This window comes from Harmonia axyridis, chromosome 4 (genome assembly GCF_914767665.1).
Source record: "Harmonia axyridis chromosome 4, icHarAxyr1.1, whole genome shotgun sequence".
In the NCBI taxonomy this organism is placed as follows: domain Eukaryota; kingdom Metazoa; phylum Arthropoda; class Insecta; order Coleoptera; family Coccinellidae; genus Harmonia; species Harmonia axyridis.
The window spans coordinates 1,281,783-1,304,775 of record NC_059504.1 but is presented as its reverse complement, the minus strand read 5'-3'; the positions used below and the strand labels follow the sequence as shown (position 1 = coordinate 1,304,775).

Here is a 22,993-nt window from a genome sequence, read left to right as displayed (position 1 = left end):
TGATGTCCCTGATCTCCTGTGATCAAGGTTTGAGGTTGGTTCCGCTGAGTTTTGGTCTAGTATTTCTGATTTTGAATTTTCGGGATTTTCCTAGAAGAAAACGGTAGCGGTCAGTGGCGTAACAAGGTGGCAATTAGCGAGAAGAAAAAAATTATCCTTATCTGAATTGGTTTGGTGTTTTTAAGTGAAAATTCGAGAGAACAACTTATTTTGATGTTGATGTTATCGGTTAGTTCGTCTAGAATGAGTAGTTCTGATGATATGATACTTTAGAAATTCGGCATGAACATTTGAATGATTGTTTTACACAAAAGTAAAGGGTGTTTTTTTTTCGAGGTATATAACTTTAAGTTGGCATTACTGTTCAAGATGGCGACCGATTTAACAGCTGTCAAGTGATTTATTCTCAGTTTGGTTTGGCAATTCATCATGAATAGACTCACGCCTGAATGCGGAATACGTATCGCGCACTACGTCCATTTTATTTTGTTTAGCGATGAAGCTCTCTTCTGGTTGGATGGTTACGTCAACAAACAAAACTGCCGCATTTGGAGTGAAGCTAATCCTCAAGTGTATGTCGAAACACCGTTACATCCAGAAAAACTGACTGTTTGGTGCGCTTTATGGGCTGGTGGAATCATTGGTCCGTACTTCTTCAAAAACGATGATGGCCAGAACGTTACAGTCAATGGTGATCGGTATAGAGCCATAATTACTAACTTTTTCATTCCTGAATTGAACAACCATGATGTCTAGGAGCTGTGGTTCCAACTTGTCACACAGCTCGTGTCACAATCGATTTATTGAAAGACACGTTTGGTGACCGCCTAATTTCACGTTTTGGACCTGTGAATTGGCCTCCAAGATCTTGTGATTTAACACCGTTAGACTACTTTCTGTGGGGCTATGTAAAGTCATTGGTCTATGCGGATAAGCCACAAACCCTTGAGCATTTGAAGACAACATTCGCCGTGTTATTGCCGATATACGGCCAAAATACGGAAAAAGTCATCGAAAATTGGACGTCCAGATTGGACTACATCCGAGCCATCCGTGGCGGTCATATGCCAGAAATCATATTTAAAATGTAATGCCACAAGATTATCTTGCGGATAAATAAAATTCATGTCAATCGAATAATCCATCGTTGTTTTATTGCAATTTCAAGTTCTATAGTTCTAAAAAAAACACCCTTTACAAGCAGAATTAATTAGAGAAATGATTACCGGAAAGGTGAAATCACCCCCGTACACCCCTGTATTTTTTCTCCTCCATCCAACAGTGTTTAGGGAGAAATCTCGAATCCAGTCCACAAGGAACATCGATCGTTCCATGTGTCTGTAACACCAGGCAAAATGGCGGACGTGCAAAACGCGATAGAATCATCGTCGGGGTTGGAATGGGGTTGCGAGGGGTGGTTTCTGTGTTTGGAACGTAGATCGGCTGGGGATAATCCCAATTCGCGCATTTTTAATTTTCTATCGGGTTGTAGTATCTTTGAGAATTACTCACCGTTTTGTTTGGTTACTGCTTGAACGTTTCATTTTATGGATTAGGGGTGCTTTCACGTTCTTGGGAAAGTTGAAATTACAGGGTTAGGAGTTAGGACAATTAAAATCAGGCGATGAATTTGGACTAGGCCAAAATTTTGTCTATATAGGGTGTATATGAATAATTATAGTTATAGAATACTTTTCGGAAACCTTCTTTAGGGGTAGTTAAGCAGGGGGAGGCTCAAAATAGTTATTTATAATACAAATGCAGAAGGCATTGATATTCTTCCACGAGTTCAAAATTCAAAAACGAACCACGAAGTGGCGAGTTTTTGAATGAACGAGTGAAAGAATGAGCCTTGTGTACGAGTATTATACATTATTTTCTCTAATTCATTGCATTTTTATTGAAATTAATGAAATATTTCCATATATATCATTTAGTGATTTTTGCATTGAAAAATGTTGGTTGGCAGAACTGATTTCTTTAAGGCAAATTGATGAATTGACAGATAAAGCCGTGGCGGAAAGTTCGAAGTACCAACATATAATAATAAAATATAACCATGAAAACTGTGCGTTTCTGATATATTCTCGCACGATTTTGTTCTACAAGATGTGGAAGAATGAACGGAATAACCACAGAATCAGAGAAATTAATTTACGATACAATTAATGCTGAGTCGAGCTACTGAAGAATGTCATACATCAATTCCTTTTACTTTTCTCAGTGCTCATTATGAATGAGCACTGATTTTGGTGAAACCATTTCTAAGCCTTGTTGAAGCATATGTTACTTAATCAAATGACATAACCTACTGAACACAAATGACATAAGAAATGTCAAGAAATAATACACAGTGTTGCCATTATACCCATTTTAAACTGTTTAATTCCTATTGAAATTCTTTAGATCCAACCCTTAGTTTTTTCTGCATGTCCGCACGACCACAACCAGTCGAAAAAGTAGCCAAAGACCCCAAAAACCCTACCAATACCTCTCAACCATATAATTAACAATCTGAAACAAGATCGATAGCCATTTAAGAGCTTTTTTCGTATTAATAAACTGATGGGTGGGACCAGGATCTCCAAACCATCATATTAAAATTATCAAGTAGTGCATTTACCATGGTACCTTGGGCATTTCCTAATGGGCCGGCTACCGGTGCGCCCCCAGGGTTCCGTTGGTCCCGCCTCTCAGGCACCCGCCGTCACTGCTTGGGATATTGAAATATTGCGGGATTGTTTCGTTTTAATTAACTCCCAAATTATTAAACTAACAAAATCTATCACGGTCTGGATATAAATCATAAGTGGTGGATTGACGCGATGAGGAATCGTATACATTTTTCTTCTGGATGTTTTGGTTTATATACGGACTTGTATATGTTGGCATTCATGAATATATCATCTAGTTATCCGTGCGAGATTGATTGTTCCGAGTATTGCTTTGATTTGATGTGACAGGACGAGATACAAGAAATATGTTATGTACATCGTTGGTTCAGGATCATTTGAATAATCCCAATAGGGATTAGTTTCGTGTTTATCGAATTGATTTATTTTTTTTTTAGCTTAGTTCTTTTGAACGATGCGATGTCTGCGCAGGTACAAGAATTTTACTTTGACTTTACAAGTGGAATTATATGTTGTGTACTTTATGTTCATTTTTGGGATAACCAAGTCATTAACAATCCTATCAATTAAAATTTATTGTTTTATTAGAAGTAGATATAGTAACATATCTAGTAGTAAAGCCGATATTTTTTCAGACGACAATGTGAACAAACGTTGAAGTTAGAGAATATGCTTTTTTCGGCAACCGTCCGGGAAGTGAGCACTTCCCGGACGCTTTTTCTCTGAGAAAGTAGCATTTCCCGGCCTAGTCCGGAAAGTACGTACTTCCTGGACTAGGCCGGAAAAGAATCATAGAATCCATAGCAACCGAGATAACGGCTGACAGTTCATATGAAATTAGTTGTCAAAAATTTGCATGTTTTTTGATCGCAATCGCAATAAAATATGGAAAGCAGCAGCGATATTTTAAATGGTTGCCGAAAAAATATTGTACGCAACACGCCCGAAAATGGTTTTTTTGGACTCACAGACTTCCAGGACTCGCTTACGCTCGTCCTGGAATTTTGTCTATTCGTCCAAAAAAACCCTATTTTCCGGACTTGTTACGTAAATTACTATTTTCTCCGATTGACAGAAAATATTGATTTTGCAGACACATTTCAATCAGCAAAGTATTACTTTTCCTGACAATCAATATTTTTTGCCACCTTCCTTATTTCTGGAGAAGAAAGTAAATTCAGAGTGGCTAGCCAGAAAGAGAATGACGTTTGAGGTAGAGTTCAACCTTCGGTTCAACCTATGTTTGATAATGTTTGTAGAAACTGCAATATAACTACAGCGTTTTATACAGGGTGTAACTAAATAAGTGTAAAACATTTAGGGAGGTAATTCCACATCGAAAAAAAGATAGGATCTTTTATATAAAGAAACTTCATTGGAGCATCCCTTGTTAAGATACAGCTCCTTAAAGGGGGTACATAAAATTTGTATAAAAATTTTTTTCACAAAAAAGTTACAATATTGAAATTAACCTGACGTTTTCTACTACCAAAAAGACACTTAGCCAGTAATTTATTTGGTTTACCCCATGGTTGTTAAGGGTTGAAAACGCTAATAGCGACCTAATAGATAGATTAGTTTCGTATTTTCCCAGTTATGATGACGATGTATCTCTGTAGTTGTTCATGAAATAATTTCTTGCTGCGAACTGGTTCATTTTGGGCAAAACACACAGGAGACATTTTTTGTTTAGAATGAAACAGGCTATCGGAAATACATTTTTAAATGGTAAACGAATAATAAGACAAAAAGTTACATTGGAAATAAATTTTAGGGGTTGCGTTTTCCACCCCTCACAACCATGGGGTAAACCAAATAAATAACTGGCTAAGTGTCTTTTTGGTAGTAGAAAACGTCAGGTCAATTTCAATGTTGTAACTCTTTTAGTGCTTGTGAAAAAATTTGTTATACAAATTTTATGTACCCCGTTTAAAGGGCTGTATCTTAACAAGGGATGCTTCAATGAAATTTCTTTATATGAAAGACCCTATCTGTTTTTCGATGAGGAATCACCTCCTTAAATGTTTTACACTTATTTGGTTACACCCTGTATATGTATCTAATAAGATATTGAATGAATGTATATTCTTGATGTGAGTTGATTTTAAGTGAGAATTTATTTACTATACCAAGTGTACCTAAATAAAAAACCAATAAGGATAGATTTTGGCGAACTAGGCCGACAAACTGATTTATCATCATCCTGAACCCTTCGATCTATCGAACGTTAAAAACTCGACAACATGGCCCGAAAGTTGCACCACCCATTCATCTTGAAAATCTCATAAAGGGTTACCGTATCCATACATGACCTTTTAAAGAGTGTAACTTCAACAACGTATGGCCAAAGGGGGCTGTGTGTGTGTACCGGTACAGCTTATGAGCACAGAGGGATCTAGTGTTGAAGTGTTCTTCCATCTGCTCGACGTCCTCCCTCTCTCCAGTTTCCCTCTGAACATAAATCTGGGTTTTGCATAATCGCCCAGCAATGTTTTATCACGATTTCATTCATGAGAATAACGCAGGCCAGAGTAGGAAGTTTGTCAGTTGGGACTTCATAACTGTTTTACGCAGTCTCTACGTCGAATTTATAGGACTGGAAGTTTTTCAGTGTGTCACCTATAAAAAACGCTGAGAATTTAACCCGGAGGTTTATTACTTCCGCTTTCCACGAAATTACTGAACGCGTATACAGGGTGTTCCTTAATTGGAGGTAAAAACGAAGATGGCAGATTCCTCGGATCTAGGGATTCATCAAGCCAGTAGCTTGACATTCAAACCAACCAAGCTTGTGAAAAATTACATACTTGAGTTTGACTTGACTTGATATCAAGCTACTTGATATTACTTGAGCTTGATATGCACGCGTCGCACGGTTTATATTTTTGCAATCTAGTGCGCGCTTAGACTAAATAAGGCGATTCTTTGAGCGCCGAGAGACTGAACCATTCGCCAGTGTGACTTAATTAGTAGTTTTCTCACATTTCTATGAAATCTATTGGTAGATTTTAGTAGTTTAGGGAATATCTATCCAAACTTTGCCAAAATGGCCAACGAATTTTTTAACAACATCAGCATCTTCAGCTCCTGTTGAAAGACAATTTTCCAGAGCTGCTCTTACAGTTACAAAAAGGCGCAATAGGCTAGGCGATTAATCTGCCTCATTTATCTTAGATCCTGGATGGAAAATTATGAAATCAAACAAAGCCTGGAGGTTTCTCAATATGAAGAAACTTTGTTTTTTTATTATTTCTTATTTTGTTATCATTTATAGTGATTTAATTCATGTTTCTATTTCAAAAAGTAGATATCTTCGGTTCTTACATACAATAAGTTTAATGAATAAAAGTGTTTTTTGCAGAGTACCTTCTCATTTCATCTTTTTTTTAATGATGTGACACTACACAATAAAACTGCTAAAAATCAAGTCAAGCTCAAGCCAAGTAGCTTGAAAATCAAGTTTTTCTCTCTAGAACCTCCCCTCCACGAAATATTCAACTGAAATTTGGCATAGATATTCCAATTTGAAGTTGCCATCATGTTATACGCTAATTTTTGGATGCAAATCTACAGAGTGTCCACTACTTTCCTACAGAACTTTATTTTGGTGTTCCACTGGTAGTTTATAAAAATATAAAAAGAAACTTTGGTCTAGTACTCCCTTTTTTGATGTCCTGTAATTTTGTTGTATCTGCAACCGATTTCGAGAAAAAATTTCAAAAAATTCTCTATTCATCCTCTCTCTGTATCTCGAAAACAAAGCGTTTGCGACCCATGTTTATAGGACTTTTTTTCTTTGAATTATCCAAGGAATCTCTCATTTTTCTTCGTACCCTCCTCCAATTTAGAAACGCCCTGTAAAAAAATAAGATGAGATAATATAGTCTTCATTGAAAATGTAAAATATCGACAAAAAACAACTAAAAGGATTGATCCAAATCAGAACAAAATACAATCTCTGATTAGCCAATCGAGACTAAACTGCAACAGTCAAAAATCCCTTCGGGGCTTTTGAAGGGCCATCCAGGCCAATCACAATCGGGACGTTTTGTGAAGTACCTCATGCCCTTTGTTGGGGGCGCACACATGGCTTGAATCGACGATGCTCAAGGCCCCCCTTTTTCTCAATCAACAGTCTTCACAAAGCGAGGCTTTCTTTTGTGTCAGTTTGGTGTCAAAATAGGTATATGAACGCATGAGTTTTTAAGCACCTATTTATGAGAGGGAGAAAGGAATTTTGTAACATGGGAAGGAAGCATTTCTAATCGCTTATGGTAGTGCTCTTCTTCGATTGTGATGGGTGATACAAAGGACGCTACTGTTGTTTAAAAACGATTACTTTGTATTCAAGTTTTTTTCTCGTTTAGTTTTCTTTTTTTTTTGGTTATGTAAAGTTACATTGGGTCGTGTTCATTTTGGCGTTGTTATACATTATTATTTTATTTTTCTGCAATCTCGTGTGCGCTTAGACTAAATAAGGGGATTCCTCGAGTTCCGAAAGACTGAAGCATTCGCCAATGTGGCTTCATTAGTAGTTTTTATGAAATCTATTGATAGATTTTGGTCGTTTCAGAAATATCATTCCAAACTACGCCAAAATGGACAAGGATTTTTTTATCAACGCCAGCATCTTCAGCTCCTGTTGAAAGACAAATTTCCAGAGCTGCTCTTACAGTTACAAAAACCCCCAATAGGTTAGGCGGCAAATCTATATGATGCCTCATGTGTCTTGGATCCTGAATGGAAAATTATGAAATCAAGCAAAGCCTGGAGGTTTCTCAATATTAAAAAACTTAATATTTTTATTATTTTTCATTTTGTTAGGATTTATAGTGATTTGATTTATGTTTCTATTTCAAAAAAGTCGATATTTCCGGTTCTTTCATACAATAAGTTTAATAAATAAAAGTGTTTTTTGCAAGGTTCCTTCATTTATTTATTGATGTGACACTACACAATAAAACTGCTAAAAATCGAGTAGCTTGATATGATTCAAGGACTTGATAAATAAATAGGTACTTGACTTGAGATTGAAAAACTACTAGGTACTTGACTTGAGCTTGATTTAAAATCAAGTCAAGCCAAGTAATTTGAAAATCAAGCCAAACCGTGAATCCCTAGAAATAATGCAAGAAGTGAACAAGGTGAAAATGTGTTGGTTACCTTTTGGCTATACTAGCGCCATTGTGGAGAATTTTTGAACCTTTCTTCATCCTTTTCCGCTGGACACTATCTCAACACTTCCATCATAAGAGAATATTGTCCTTATCTCTACTCTCCATAGGTGTATCATTCCATTTTTGAAAATGGCATAGTTTCTACTTGTCAAACGTCAAAAAATGACATCTTCAAAAGTGACATCTACCCAGATAGCGGGTTATTCAACCTGAAACCTCTTATTGGAAAACCCGCAGATCACAAATCCGTCAAATCGTTTATCGCCGCCTCGTCAGAGGCGCCACCTCCGTATAATTCGAATTGCATCGCGTAATTAATTTGAGTCACGTATGTCGCAGCGCACAATGCCTCCCTCGAAATAGCAATTACTCGACGGCAAATGAAGCATTTCGCTGATTCAAACTCCATTCAAATAACGTGGCCTGTTCGTGACACTTCGCGCCATCGAAATGTCCCTAAATTGTCCCCAAAGTCTTGGGGACACGGTAAAATCGCTAACGTACGTTGTTTATACATACAGGGATGGCGCGCGGACGTCGACGGCCCGGTATTATATACGATATTTATGTGACGAGTTTATCGCCGGCCTGTATACGGCTGAGACCAAATTTGGTTTTGAGTTTTTTATGGTGTTTACCTTTGGAGCTGTTGAATATTCAGAGGGGCGTAAATTTGAGTCGGTTTTGAGACTAGGTTGAGCTTTGGTCTGGTGTGGATTTTGTTGGAAATTATAGAATAGCATTGGCGCCCATTTTAATCGAGTTATCATGAAATTTCCAAAAATTTGTTCACTCTATGTCGATATATCAATATTAAAGTGACTTCTGATTATAATACAGACTGAATTTTAAGTATAGAACGCCTCAATCATCTCGGAAACGGAATTTTTTGAGCAAGGATCTTGTAATATGGACGATATTATTGCGGAATTTACATTGTTCACCCTGTAATTTTTTGCCTTTTCTACTCCTTAAGAAATACTGAATATTTTTCATGTAGTATTCTTTATACCTAAATGCCATAGTTTCAGAGTTACAGCTACATTTATATTACCTTGCGAAATTACAGAAGGCTCTGATTGCTACTGTTATCTAAATAAAATCCCTAATTTTTTTACTATTAAATGTGAATTTACCACTTACATGGAACTAACATTTGAAAAGTATTCGAATCAAACGAGTTTATTGAATTTTAACCATCTAAATAAATTAATTCATCTTCGGCAAAGATGTAAATGTATATAACTAAGTAGGAAATTAAATAGCTTTTAGGCATAGGAAACATAATATGCAAAATTTTCAGTATTTCCTAAAGATATCAAAAGTTGAAAAACGTCAATTTTTTCCTTTTTTTATTAAATAATAGATATCTAATATATCCTTCGCAGATCTTATTCATTTTCTCAAAGTGTGAGGAAAGGGAATTTTAGTTGTATAATATTTTTCTCTAATTCTGTGGTTATCCCGTTCATTCTACCACATCTTGTAGAACAAAATCGTGCGAGAATATATCAGAAACGCACAGTTTTCATGGTTATATTTCATTCATATATGTCAATTCATCAATTTGCCTTGAAGAAATCAGTTCTGCCAACCAACATTTTACAATGCAAAAATCACCAAATAATATTAATGGAAAGATTTCATTAATTTCAATAAGAATGCAATTAATTAGAGAAAATAATGTATAATACTCGTAGAAAAGGCTCATTCTACCACTCGTTCATTCAAAAACTCGCCACTTCGTAGCTCGTTTTTGATTTTTGAGCTCGTGGAAGAATATCAATGCCTTCTGCACTTGTATTATAAATAACTATTATAGCCAATAACTAGTCGAAGCTTTTTTGAGAAATCTTTGTTACTGTAACCAAAATGACGATATTCTTCATCATCTAATCAGATGCTAATGTTAAAAAAGCACTAGACATTATCAACAGCAGAAGAAAGAAAATATTATTAGCACCTTCGCAAACCTAACTCTGTTATGTACTTGAATCTTTATTACTCCGGTACCTGATGCTAAGGTACTTCCTGAAATTTGGAAACCGTTAGAATACTATTTGGTTTTTAAATTTTTGGAATACTCTACTCAATGAGAATGGGCTATACCACAAAGGTATAGTCAATTGGTCAATGGACACATACCTAACTGAAAATAATAATCTTGCGCAAAATGATAATTCAATGCCATTTAATCATTGAATGATACGTGGTTCGACAACGTTTAGAAAATGTGAATACTCTGAGAAAAATTTGTGATTTCATAAGGGATTTTATTCAGTTGATTGACTCACAATTTGTCGTATAATAGACAAATCATGGTATAAAATCCAGTAAATTCAATTCTGCAAAATAAACTCCATTTTCAGATGAACTGCCTAAAGTAGCATTAGCACTAATAAACTGAGTGACATATGACCTGTACCATGTATACTACCCTTGAGTATAAAGAACGGTTATGCTAACTTAGCGACCAAAAAATGCTGATATTTTTTCAACGATCGAACTTATCAATCAACTTGGCAAATGTTTCCTAACCGCATACAATAAACTTAAAACATAAAATTAATGTTTTTCTTGGATGACTTGATACATTTTAAAAAAAACATTCTAGTACCACGGTTGAATGATTGATCTTCATCTGTTTCGAAGAAGTAGACAACTAATCTAGGTAGGCTGAACTGTCCACAATTTTAGACCTATTTTTCGGGGAAACAGTGACATAGGTTCAACGTTTCTCGTTCACAATAGCCTAGTCTGATTCACATAGCAAAGATCTTTTGAGTTCCACGCCCACAACAAGGAGTCAATTTATGGACTTCTTTCACTGAGCCTTGACAGCCACGTTCTCAGAAGAAAGAATACCTAGTTAGTTTCTGCCTGCCAATTTTTGTTTCACATTGGAAACGAAAATATTTTTTTTATGTCGATCGAGCAAATTCTTAATTTAATCAGATCAAGTCATTGGTCAATTCAAAAATTCGCGTATTACCGAAATTTTTCAGCCTTTAAATTAAATTGATGAGGTATATAGTATAATTAATAATGTATATAGTATAATTAATAATAAGAGTAGGTACTGTTATGGATCGTATATGCAAGCTGCGTTCACTTTTTTTGTAATTTGATTTAAATTTTAATTGATTCGATCCAATAACTGAAAATTTGATACTATATTTTTAATTTTTTATATCGACTCTTACTCAGGTGGGTTCAATTTAAATTTAATTTGATTTAAAATTTTAATTAATATTCAAAAAAAATTAACGCAGCTTGCATATACGATCCATAACAATTGGCGCCCAACGTGGGGCGCCAATATTGTATAATCTATCGTTTGAATATATTGTACTATTTAATTGAAGATACTTCAATGGAGATTTTAATTGCATATATAATGAAATTAATTTGATCATTAGTGCTTTAAAATGAATAGACTTCATTTTTTGAGCCTTTATAGATATATACTGAGTAAAGTTATGATATTCCTACCCGAAGACGAAAAAAATCAATAAAAAACTAGAAAATATCGTGCTAATATAGGTAATGGAGTTTTCAAAAACAAAGATTAAATTCATAATGTAGACCAAAACAGTATCAAAGAAGTTCATAGGCTTGTTTCAAATGAAAAATTAATAAAAAATTATTCAACCCAAAATATGGGGCACTGCACTATTTTGCAGGACCCTGTATATATAGAATATGTATATGTGGAAAAACTAGATTATTTTTCAGTACAAATAGGTAACTGAACTGATATATCAATTTGAAAATTCACTATGAAAATAAAAGAGAAATTCACTATAATCACAACCATATACAGGGTCGTTATAATTGATTGTCCTATAGTAGTAACTTTTTTATATTCCTATTATCTATTATATTTATTTGAAATTAAAATTAATTGGACTTTTAAGAAGCGAAGAACTCGATAACAGTACGAATTATATGAATCAAAACAAGAGTAGTTTTCTTTGTAAAATTTACCGCTTTTAATATCTTTTTATTCTTTTACCCATAGTTCTCCCGAAAATAACTTTGATTTGATTTACTACCGATACATGACCAAGAGTATAACTACCTATTAACGATGCTAAGTAGAGTTCAAATCCTCATGTCAAAAAACGTGAAAATGCCAATTTTCAAATGAAAATTGTTGCTTGTTTCGTAGAATTACCATATTTTGAGGTATAGAATCTAAACAATTTTAGATTGGAGATTTGACATTCTTAATGAATGATTCTGTATTGCTTTTTTGTATTTACTTTAACGCCTATGGCCTATGTTCATGTTTATTTCTGAGCTTATGTCTGACAGATGTCTGGTACGCCAATCTTTTTTGAAGCTTGTTTCAGGGCTATACACTCGGCTATACATATTTAACTCAATTCAACATCTGCTCACGAAACCGCAGGAATTAAAAGTTACACCAAAAGTGTCATTTTCATGAGTATACTCCCCAAAGATATACTCTTTGAGGTTCGAATATACACCGTCAATATATATACAAATCAGTACGTTGCACTTACCCGTATGCGTCCTCTTATGTATCTTCAGATTCTCGCTGCGTGCAAAAACTTTCCCACACGTCGGAAACGGACAAGAAAATGGTTTTTCACCCGTGTGTACCCTGATGTGATTCACTAACTTATATTTCGCCTTGAACGGTTTCCCGTTCCTTGAACAGTTCTGCCAATAACAAGCATGCACGGTGCACTCAGGCCCGCCAACATGTTCAACCTGTAAATGCGTCACGATTTCATGCATTGCCAAAAAGTGCTTCCCACATATCTTCTTCTGAGCCTGGTCGTGATCAATCCAAAGGCATTGCATCTCCTTTTTCACCTCCGGTTTCATGTACCTGAAGAAAGCACCCTCATAGTTGTTATGATGAGCCATATGGCTCATATGAGAGCTGAGGTATTGGTGATGATTTGTCTGTGGGTGATACGCTGAGTGAGGATCAGACCTGGTGTACATCAGCTGGTGGTGTGGTGTCAGATGGTGCTGATGTGACATATCGTGGTGAAAAAGAAGAGATTCACTGGGGGCTGTTTGAGCAGCAGGGAACTCATGCTGATCCCTTCTGATCAAAAAGTCCCTAGTCGCGTATCCTGAGTGGTGTGCGTTAAAGTGGTTCAAATGGCCGTAGTTGGTCTGGAAGTGGTGACCTTGAGCCTCCGGACCTGCCATAGCAGCGGCGGCGTTCTGGTGCGGCGTAGGCACAGTAGCGCCACCCCCGTTGTGATTCGGGCTCATCCTGATCCCGTAAGTAGCAGCCAGGTGGTTGTGGTCCATAAAAGGGTTGATCATTTTGGTGTGCCGGAAACACTGTAACGTAATCGCGGTAAAAAAACCTTCAGAAGCACATCTCCCCGAACGTTACGTCACTGTCTCTTTCTGCGCGGTTATTTTGAAACGGTGTGACCTGTCTACCCGGTGTTCACAGCGTGACTGAGAAGCTGGACGGGCGAAAAGCTCGGTAGGCCATGCTTGGGGTGCTTTAAGGGGAGTGGTTTCGGGAGGAGTGGGGATGGATGGGTATTGGTTCAAAGGGGCCGAAAGCTCGTGGTGGAGCTCTGGTTGGTTCGGACGTGGCCAATCTGACGGGGGGAGGAGTTTGGGATCACGTTGTCGAGGGGACTTGTTGATTTTTTGGTGCGTCTTGGGAGGAATTGGTGTATGGATTGCGTGTGTTCCTGAATTAATTGTTTAATTGATGTATGTTGGGATTTTTGGGTTTTTCAGGGTCGTATATTGTCTTATATCGATGATATTAATATACTTACTTGTGGTAGCCATATGGGTGAAAGACGTTGTTGAGAATCATAACAAGAATTATCAACTGTTGGCGACACATGTGAAGGATTATTTCAGTTTTGAATTCCAATAATTAACTTTAATAGAAGCATCAATAAAATATATTATTTTAGTTCATTCAGAATATGAAAATGGATTCAGAAACGTTTCAAATAGGGTATATTCAATTTTATATTACAGCAGATATAAATCAAGAATATTTTATCTACTGTGTGATTCAAAATGCGAATGATATTTTCGAAATTTCGATGCAATATTCTCCAACCAAGTAGTTCAAATTTTGAGAATTTTTACATTTCTGCAACTTTTTGGTATGAGAATATTGCAATACTTGTTTTAAGTTCATTATTGGGAGTTGTAGAGTTTTCCAGTATTTTAAATTTGGTTCCATTAATTTTAGCCTTCAAAAGCAATGGATCAGATTAAATTATACGTAATCTTAAAATATTAATTTTTTTTTTATCTATAGTTTGACGAAGTAATTTTATTTAAAAATCCTGAAGGGAAAACTTCAACGCACAAGTTTATTTAGTGAACTTGTAATATAAATAAGTATACAAGAAAAAATATAAAAATCTAAAATCTGAAGAAATTATTGTGTAACAAATGTAATTTTCAGAATCAAAAAAGAGAACTGGAAGAACTATAATTTTATTTTTGATTTGAGAGAAAACTCTTTTGCTGTCTTTACTTCTTCAGTTTCTAAAATTGAAAACATGGTTATATATACATGGTATAGGTATATACAGGGCGTTCTTTAGTAGGTGTAACAAAATGACAAAGAGTGATAGATATAAGAACAATATGTCTGCAAACTTGAATCCTGTTCACACAGTGTGTTGAAGAAAAACTCTTTTTTTTGTCGATAGTTTCAAAATGTCTGAAGATATTCTGATGCCATTCAAAGTGGCTTATATCGGAAGCAATGGTGACCTATTTTCAAAAATTATAGGGACATTCAAGTTGGGAATTTTGTGTTCACGAATAATCTTTTCATTTAAACCCCCGAAAATATTTGAAAGGTTCCAAAAACAGAAACACGAGTAGCAATATCATGTCTAGGAAATGAGAAGAGCTTAGGACTTATGTTTGCTAGTAATTTATTCTTATGTATTTTCATTATTAAGTACCATCTACCCTATTAGTTTCTTACACCTACTTCTCTGGGAAACCCTGTATAAAACCTACCCAGAATGAAATAGTTATTGATAATGCATTAACGTTGAGATGTTTCATTTTTTGTGAAAAAAGGCGCCCCATGCTAAAAAAAGGGCGCCTCATGCTAAAAAAAAAAAGGCGCCCCATGCTAAAAAAAGGCAGAGGAGATTTTGGGTCACAAATTTAACAAGCAATTTAAATCAATTTTTAGTTTGGTATATCTCAGTGGCGTACCATTTTTTCAAATCAATTTGAATTGATTTTTAGTTTAGCATATCTCAGTGGCGTACCATTTTTTCAAATCAATTTGAATTGATTTTTAGTTCAGAATATCTCAGTGGCGTACAATTTTTTTTTCAAATTGAGAGCACTGAATAAATAGTTATATTTCTAGAGAAATTTCAACACTTGGCGTACTTATTTTCTAACATCCCATATACTAATTCGATAGCAATCGGATCAAAACTGAATAATGGCATTGTTGAGGCGAAATGCAAGGAAAACAAGCAGAATTAAATGAGATTATGCGATTAAGTTAGGTTAGAAGGAGAGCACTTCAACCCCCACTGATCTGTGCGAATCTACCACGAGGTGATTGAATGTCCAATTAGAGAGCCTCATCCCCTAATTGGTGACAATACACAAGGAGATGGAATCATTATTCCAACAAATGTACTTCGTTAATACGCTCCCGCAAAGAATTAGATGAGGTTTGTTTGATAAATTAGATCGTATACTGACGATTAGATGCGAATGGAAAAAAAATCTTCAAGTTTTAATAATGTCGGTGCTTTTTTCTAAGGCAGTCCAGGATCTAAGACAACTGAGGCATCATATAGATTTGCCGCCTAACCTATTGCGAGTTTTTGTAACTGTAAGAGCAGCTCTGGAAAATTGTCTTTAAACAGGAGCTGAATATGCTGGCGTTGATGAAAATCCTTGACCATTTTGGCCAAGTTTGGAAAGATATTTCTGAAACTACCAATATCTACCAATAGATTTCATAGAAATGTGAGAAAACTACTAATAAAGTCACTCTGGCGTATGCTTCAGTCTCTCGGCGCTCGAGGAATCCCCTAATTTAGTCTAAGCGCGTACGAGATTGCAGAAATATATGAGTGCGACGCGTGTATATCTAGCTCTAGTAATATCAAGTAGCTTGATATCAAGTTAAGCAATAAATATCTAAAATCAAGTCAAGTCAAGCTCAAGTATGTAATTTTTCACGAAATTGATTTTCAAGTCAAGTAGTTGGTTAAAATGTCAAGCTACTTGGCTTGATGAATTCCTAACTACGTCAGACTTCTAAAACGTTTTTTTAAATGCTTTCGAAGATTATATCTTACTTCCGTGCTCAAAGCCATCTTTTCTGAGAGTGTCGCAAAAAAACCCTATTATATTTTTAAAACCAAAAATTTGATTTTGTACATACAAAACTTATCTGAAAGCGGTGCCTTGCACACGCCATGTACAAAGCATTTTCCGCAGGTATTGGACGTATTTGCACATGAATTGTACACTGCAATATCTTTCTAAAACTACGTCAGAATTCTGAAACTTTTTTTTTACATTTGCTTCAGAAATTTTCCGTGAGCAGAACCATATTTTTTAGGACAGTGATATGTTTCCATGACTGTCTCAAAAATTGTTATTTTGCGCACGGAATACTCATTTAAAAACGGTACTTTGTACACGATGTATGCAAAGAACTTTTCGCACGGATTTGACATATTTGCACACTAAAATATCTTTTTGAACTACTCAGATTTCTGAAACGTATTTTTTCACAACTATGTACAACTATTAATTTTTTTTTTCAATGCGCAAAGACATATTTTCTGAGACAGTCGCAAAAAACCGGGATATATTTTCAAGACTGTTATTTAACTCTTTCTCAGGGACACCCTGTAGAAAGGAGACTCTGCGCAGTGCCCGAAAAATGAGGTAGTAACCCATTATTAAATCATCGAATCAAAGTGGGCCAAAAGATTGATGAACGTGAAATGACGTGATGAAATCAAACAATGACATTAGATACCTGCTTCGTTGAACAGAAATAGCCCTCCCAAATGCTTTAATTATTCTACTCTATGATCGATCGGCAACTTCAAAGCAATCTCGTCTGTATCAGTTATATAGTCGTCCAATGGAATAACTCGTTGAGATGAAACGGGTAAATGATACCGAGTGTTGAAGAATGATCGATTCTGAATGAACTCTCTAAATCAGATTTTGAAATGTAGTTTTTTGTTTAGATCTAGATGTTTGGGTGCCTACTCTCTAGGTATTTTATACTTTTTCTTTCATTTATATTTCTACCTATGTTTTTTAGTTATTTTAGAGCTTTAAGATGGGAAATTCTTTATGGATAAAAACCTTTAGTTTAATCTTTTGTTTTATTTACTATTTTCATCGAGTTTTTGAGTTCTTTTCATCCATTTTTTCCAAATAGGAACATAAGTCCTCTTAAACATTTGAATTTGGAAGTACTTTTCTAGCAACTTCTTACGGGGATCAAAATGAAGGTTATATACATATATAAAACGTTGAGAGTAAATGAGTGGAAAATTTTCACACCAAAAAGTATACCAACTTCATTTTGATCTGCTTAAAGAGTTGCTGGAAAAATTACTTCAAAATCAAAATGTTTAGGAGAACTTGTATGGAAAAAATGGACGAAAAGAACTCAAAACTCGATGAGAATAGTATATAAGGCAAACGATAGAACTAAAGGTTTCTATCCATCAAGAAATTCCCCTTTCAATTGTCTAAAAAAAAAGTATAAGAAAAAAGAAGAAAACACTTAAAAAGTGAGCACACATCTAGATCTAAACAAAATACGACATTACAAAAGTTGATTTAGAGAATTGAGATTATGGATAAAGTGAGTTTTTCAAAAATTCAACTGGATTTGTAGGAAGTGGAAAGAATAACCAAGTTTTCTTGATCTGATATTCCCCTGAATCACAGAATATCTTCCCAAGAACGGACTAATCTGTTTCCATTTTTTTTTTGTCATTTGCAAAGAGGGTCACAAAAATATCAAGATGCAAAAATATACAAGAAAGATGGAATTTTCTTGGGATGTTGAATTCATCTTCGAAAAAGTTTTACTCTCTCCTCCTTGCACTGCTAAAAGTAATCATTTGGTCCACTTTACTATACAATTATTCAACACCGAAGAAGTTCAAGACGAATTCGTCTCAGTTTCAATTGAGTAAGCCATTCGTATTGTGGAATAAAAATTCCATTATTAAATCCAATGGAACACCTTTCCATTCATTAGTAGGTGAGTAATCATGATGGATCTTCTGTGCCGATATACAGGGCGGCTCCTTTGACTTCTTGTTGATCGATACAATCTGAATACCTACAACATCGGCAGAAAGTAATCTGGATTTTTTTTTCGAATCGGAGATGGGAAATGCAATCTGTGGTTCTTTTAGATTTTTTCGAGACACAGAGAGTTGGCGGAGTGGATAGAATCTATAGATGTTTTTGCGCTTGACAATTTCGATGAAGCCACAAACGATAGAGCATTTTCGGGAAAATTAGACAGAGTTGCTGATATGCTTGAAAAGAAATATCTCTGAAATAGTTGATGAAATTTCATACTAACATAAAGGAAAAGGCATCCATATAGAATAAATTTTCTAAAAGTTCAGTTCTCCTTCAAAAAGTCAAATAAACGTATTCGCTGATCTAAAATGTCAATTAGAATCTTATATTTCACGTCGTTTTTAACGTCATCATCAGGGTTGCCAATTCCCGAAATATAAAAGGCAAGCAACCCTTGCAGTCAAATGAGAGGTTATCTTACGTAAAAGACTGGAAAACATTGGATTTAGATTTAAGGGGATTTTATTACACTGCAACCTAATGGTCTATTGTTTCCTCATCAGAGCTCTTCTCGCTATAAAGTGATGAACAGCTCGTCTTCCTGTTTCAGAGTTCTAATGGACTCCAGTATCTGGGATGTCTTCAAAGAGGCTACTTCCTTACTTCTACAAGTTTCTTGTCTAAAACAGATTTTGCATGGGTTAGTGATGGCGAGGCATTCCATCACTAGAGGATCAGGAGATTCTTCCTCCTCCCTACAGAATGTGCACTCATTTTTTGATAGACCCATGAGGTGCTTCTTAAGGCAACAATGACCAGTAGGGAATCCAATGAGGAGGTGTAGTATATTCTTGCTAAGATTCAAATACTTGGATCTCGCATTATCAAGATGTCGAAGAAACTTTTTGGAATGATCCAATCAGGAAGATTTCGCCAGAGTATTTCTCTTTGGTTTTTTCCTTCTCCTGAAACTCTTTCTTGTAGATATATTTACCTAAACCACAAAAAGATTTTGGGCCAATGAAAAGAGTTTGTGTTCCTCTTCTGACAAATGCGTTGTCCTCTTCATTTCCCAGCTGTCTGGGAACCCAAACTAAATAGACCTTGTTATACTCTTGCCCTTTCATGGAGTTTTTTCCAGAACTCCAATACCATCTGAGAATTGATGATATGTTGAGTTCAATGATTTGACTATAGCCTTACTGTCAGAATATATCGCTATATCACATTTCTGATAGTTTCTCAGTTGGTTAATTTCACATACCTTTCTATTCCAAGTATATCTGCCTGAAAGATACTTGGACAGAAGTCTAACGATAGTGAGCAATTGGTGCCAGTTCCAAATACTCCAATCTCATTTCCAGTCGCGGTTTTAGAACCATCTGTTTGAGAACTGGTATTGTGGACCGCCTTTCCCAATCTTCTATCATAGTAACACTTAGTATCATAGAGAAGGTTTTCTCGATGCAATTTTTTTTATCATTTCGTCACTTGGAAGATTCGCTGATGGTATGTAATTGGTCAGAGCAGACCAGGCTCTCTGATTAGGGATTCATCAAGCCAAGTAGCTTGAAATGTTAACCAACAAATTGACTTGAAAATCAAGCTTATGAGAAATTACATACTTGAGCTTGACTTAACTTGATTTTAGGTATTTATTGCTTGACTTGATATCAAGCTACTTGGTATTATTTGAGCTTGATATGCACGCGTCGCACGGCATATATTTCTGAAATCTCGTGCTCGCTTAGACTAAATAAGGGGATTCCTCGAGCGGCGAGAGACTGAAGCATTCGTCAGTGTGACTTTATTAGTAGTTTTCTCACATCTGTATGAAATCTATTGGTAGATATTGGTAGTTTCAGAAATATCTCTCCAAACTTGGTCAAAATGGCCAAGGATTTTGATGAACGCCAGCATCTTCAGCTCCTGTTTAAAGACAATTTTTCAGAGCTGCTCTCATACAGTTACAAAAACCCGCTAAAGGTTAGGTGACAAATCTATAAAATATCTCATGTGCCTTAGATCCTGGATGGAAAATTATGAAATCAAACAAAGTCTGGAGGTTTCTCAATATTGAGAAACTTTATTTTTTCATTTATTTTGTTATGATTTATAGTGATTTAATTTATGCTTCCATTTCAAAAAAGGTGATATTTTCGGTTCTTTTATACAATAAGTTTAATAAATAGAAGTGTTTTTGGCAGGTTTCTTCTCATTTCATCAATATTTTTATTGATGTGACACTACAATATAAAACTGCTGAAATCAAGTAGCTTTATATGATTCAAGTATTTGCTAAATAAATCTTTAACTTGACTTGATTGAAAAACTACTACTTGACTTGAAATCAAGGCAAGCCTAAGCCAAGAGGCTTGAAAGTCAAGCCAAGCCGTGAATCCCTAGATGTGAACACTACTGAGCTATTCCTAACAGCAGCCAACAAAGTCAACCTAACATATATGATAGCCAACATCCAGAAGGAATATAGGAATTTGAAGAAGAAGAAGAAAAAGGGAAAAATTACGAATAAACCACGTTTTCCAAAACTCGTTCATTCCATTTCGATGGCTGAAATAATAAGCTTAAATAGCAAATTATTGCCCCTTTACAAAAATTCGAATTATATCTGAGCACTCTTCAAATATATTGCAAAAAAAAAGATCTTCGTCTAAAAATCGCAGAAGTGGCTACCCTAGAAACTGTAATCCTACATTGCAAAAAAACTGAATTGCGCTCCTCGACTCTGTTAAGGACCGTTGAAACGCGTTCGCCTACAGACAATACTCCAAACCTAACAAAACAAATTCCCCCAAACGTACAAGCACCATCAAAGAGTCAAACACTCGAAGTAACCGAAAATAGTCTTAAACGTCCCGATTTCTCACGAATCTAAGATATCCAAGGGAGTAATTACGCACCCTTAAACGCTCCTCGCCGGAAGTAGCACGTGCATTTGTTCGCTGCAGATTTCAATTGTTCGACTTCCTCGTAATTATGACATGAGCTGAAAAGTCAGGAGGGGTGACTCTAGAGAGCTGAATGTGTAGAACACTGTATTGTAATTTCTTCTGCATCACAATGGATCTTGGCTGATTTCTTTGGCCCAGTGTGAGGTATTTTCAAAATAATTATGCGCTTGATGAAAGGTGATGTTCAATTGTATTTGGTCTCTTGAATCGAACCAGATCGGAATGGTCTTTTGCGAAGGGTGAAATGTTTCGATGCTGTCAACGATTTTCAACGGACTTTTAACGAGAATTTTCGATTTAATTGGGATTCGGGATGAAAGGCAGTCTGACAATTATTTGCACAGATTTTTTGTACGGCCTATATGCAGGGTAATTCAAAAGATCTTAAGAAGTGATAGTTCTAGTTAAAATAAGAAGTTTTTGAGTGAATTTTTCTTCTATCCCAAATCCATTCGAAGATAAAGCTGTAGAAATTTATTTTTTCATTTAGCCTTATGAATTCTGAATGGGTTAGTATTATATAATAAGCGATTGAATTTTGGAAGATATGGTACTCAGAGGTTTTCCAATATTTTCATGTTTTTCTCAAGTTCCTACAATGTCTCTGTGGCATAGTTTTCGAGGTTATCGTGTCTTCCTTCGCCCCTAACCTCTACGCCAATGAGAATAGGGGCTATTCAGAGCAATTTTCTGGATTTTCCGACTTTTCTTCACAAAAAAAGTACCCTTCTTATCAAGATGCTAGTAGATCCAAAGCATAAAGTAATAAACATAGATATAGGGAGTATATGCAATTTTTACATGTCCCCAAGATGGTTAGGTTACGTTGTCGGATTGTGAAATATTCTCAGTTCCACAATTTTACTATATAGTTATGAATGTATATTATATTGAATGAAATATATTTATTTGAGTGATTCCCGATTAAATATGCAAATTTGAATATCTGGAATCCGATATTTTTCCTAATTGTCGAATTTATAATAAGCAGAATATTTATTATTTTCTGTATCTACCTGCTGAAATCCAAGGTTTGGCAATTTTTGCTCTCCTAGTGTCATCGGTTGTTTCACGTCGTTTGGCGCGCTTGAAATTTGTTTTCTGAATTTCTGACATATTTAGGTATTTATTTCAATATATATTGAGTTAATATGAAACGTTGACTCGCTATGGGACATAAGAAGTGCGTTCTTTGTGGAGAAACTCGCGAATTGAGTGAAATATCGTATCACTGATATGTTTTCATTTCCGCGCGCTTCATGTCAAATTTGATAGTTCATGTTGGGGACAAAATTTGCTTACTGAAAATAACATATATATACTCCCTCTATCTATGATTATCACTCTGAGATTCAAAGGAAACATATCATGTTGCAAAAAAGGGATCGAATAAAAAGTGTTGATCAATGTGAGCCAAACATTGAAGTCATATTTCTCTATAATTCAGTAAATGGCTCTAAATAGCTCCTATTTCCATTGACGTAGAGGTTAGGGGATATTATATACATACTGATACTATAATAGTTGATTGCAATTCCTAGACATCATCTTTGATCAGTTTTATCAGTTCATCAATCATTTTTCTGACAGGTATTTGTCCTTTTTTGGTAGAATAGACTTCAATCTATTTCTATAAATGAAATATTGCTTCATATATTTTCTAATATCTGTTTGAAAATCAGTAATGTTTCAACATGGAACTAAAAAAAGACCTCAAGTACCTCGAGTAACTTCAAATATTCTTTCAGTAACTTAAACTTGTACCTTTGTAATCTGATACTTTACGAAAGCTTCTCCAAAAGCTCTCGCATAACATTGTAAGCTCCGTTTTGTAAACAACCCCTTTTATATTTGACATTGATGCTAATTTCCATTAAATCTGTCATAAATTTTG

The 22,993-nt window shown here is 35.4% G+C and overlaps 2 protein-coding genes across 3 annotated transcripts in view; one reads left to right on the top strand and one right to left on the bottom strand.

The window, feature by feature from the left end:
- LOC123678881 (pair-rule protein odd-paired-like) overlaps positions 1 to 13,371 on the bottom strand; it is a 39,716-nt gene extending 26,345 nt beyond the window's left edge. The window contains exon 1 of the mRNA XM_045616144.1: positions 12,340 to 13,371. Coding sequence (XP_045472100.1) covers positions 12,340 to 13,123 — 784 coding nt within the window. The 5' untranslated portion in view covers positions 13,124 to 13,371. The remainder of the gene's footprint in view (positions 1 to 12,339) is intronic.
- The window catches only part of LOC123678877 (pickpocket protein 28-like), a 173,008-nt gene that overhangs the window by 115,181 nt on the left and 34,834 nt on the right, over positions 1 to 22,993 (top strand). The window lies entirely within an intron of this gene.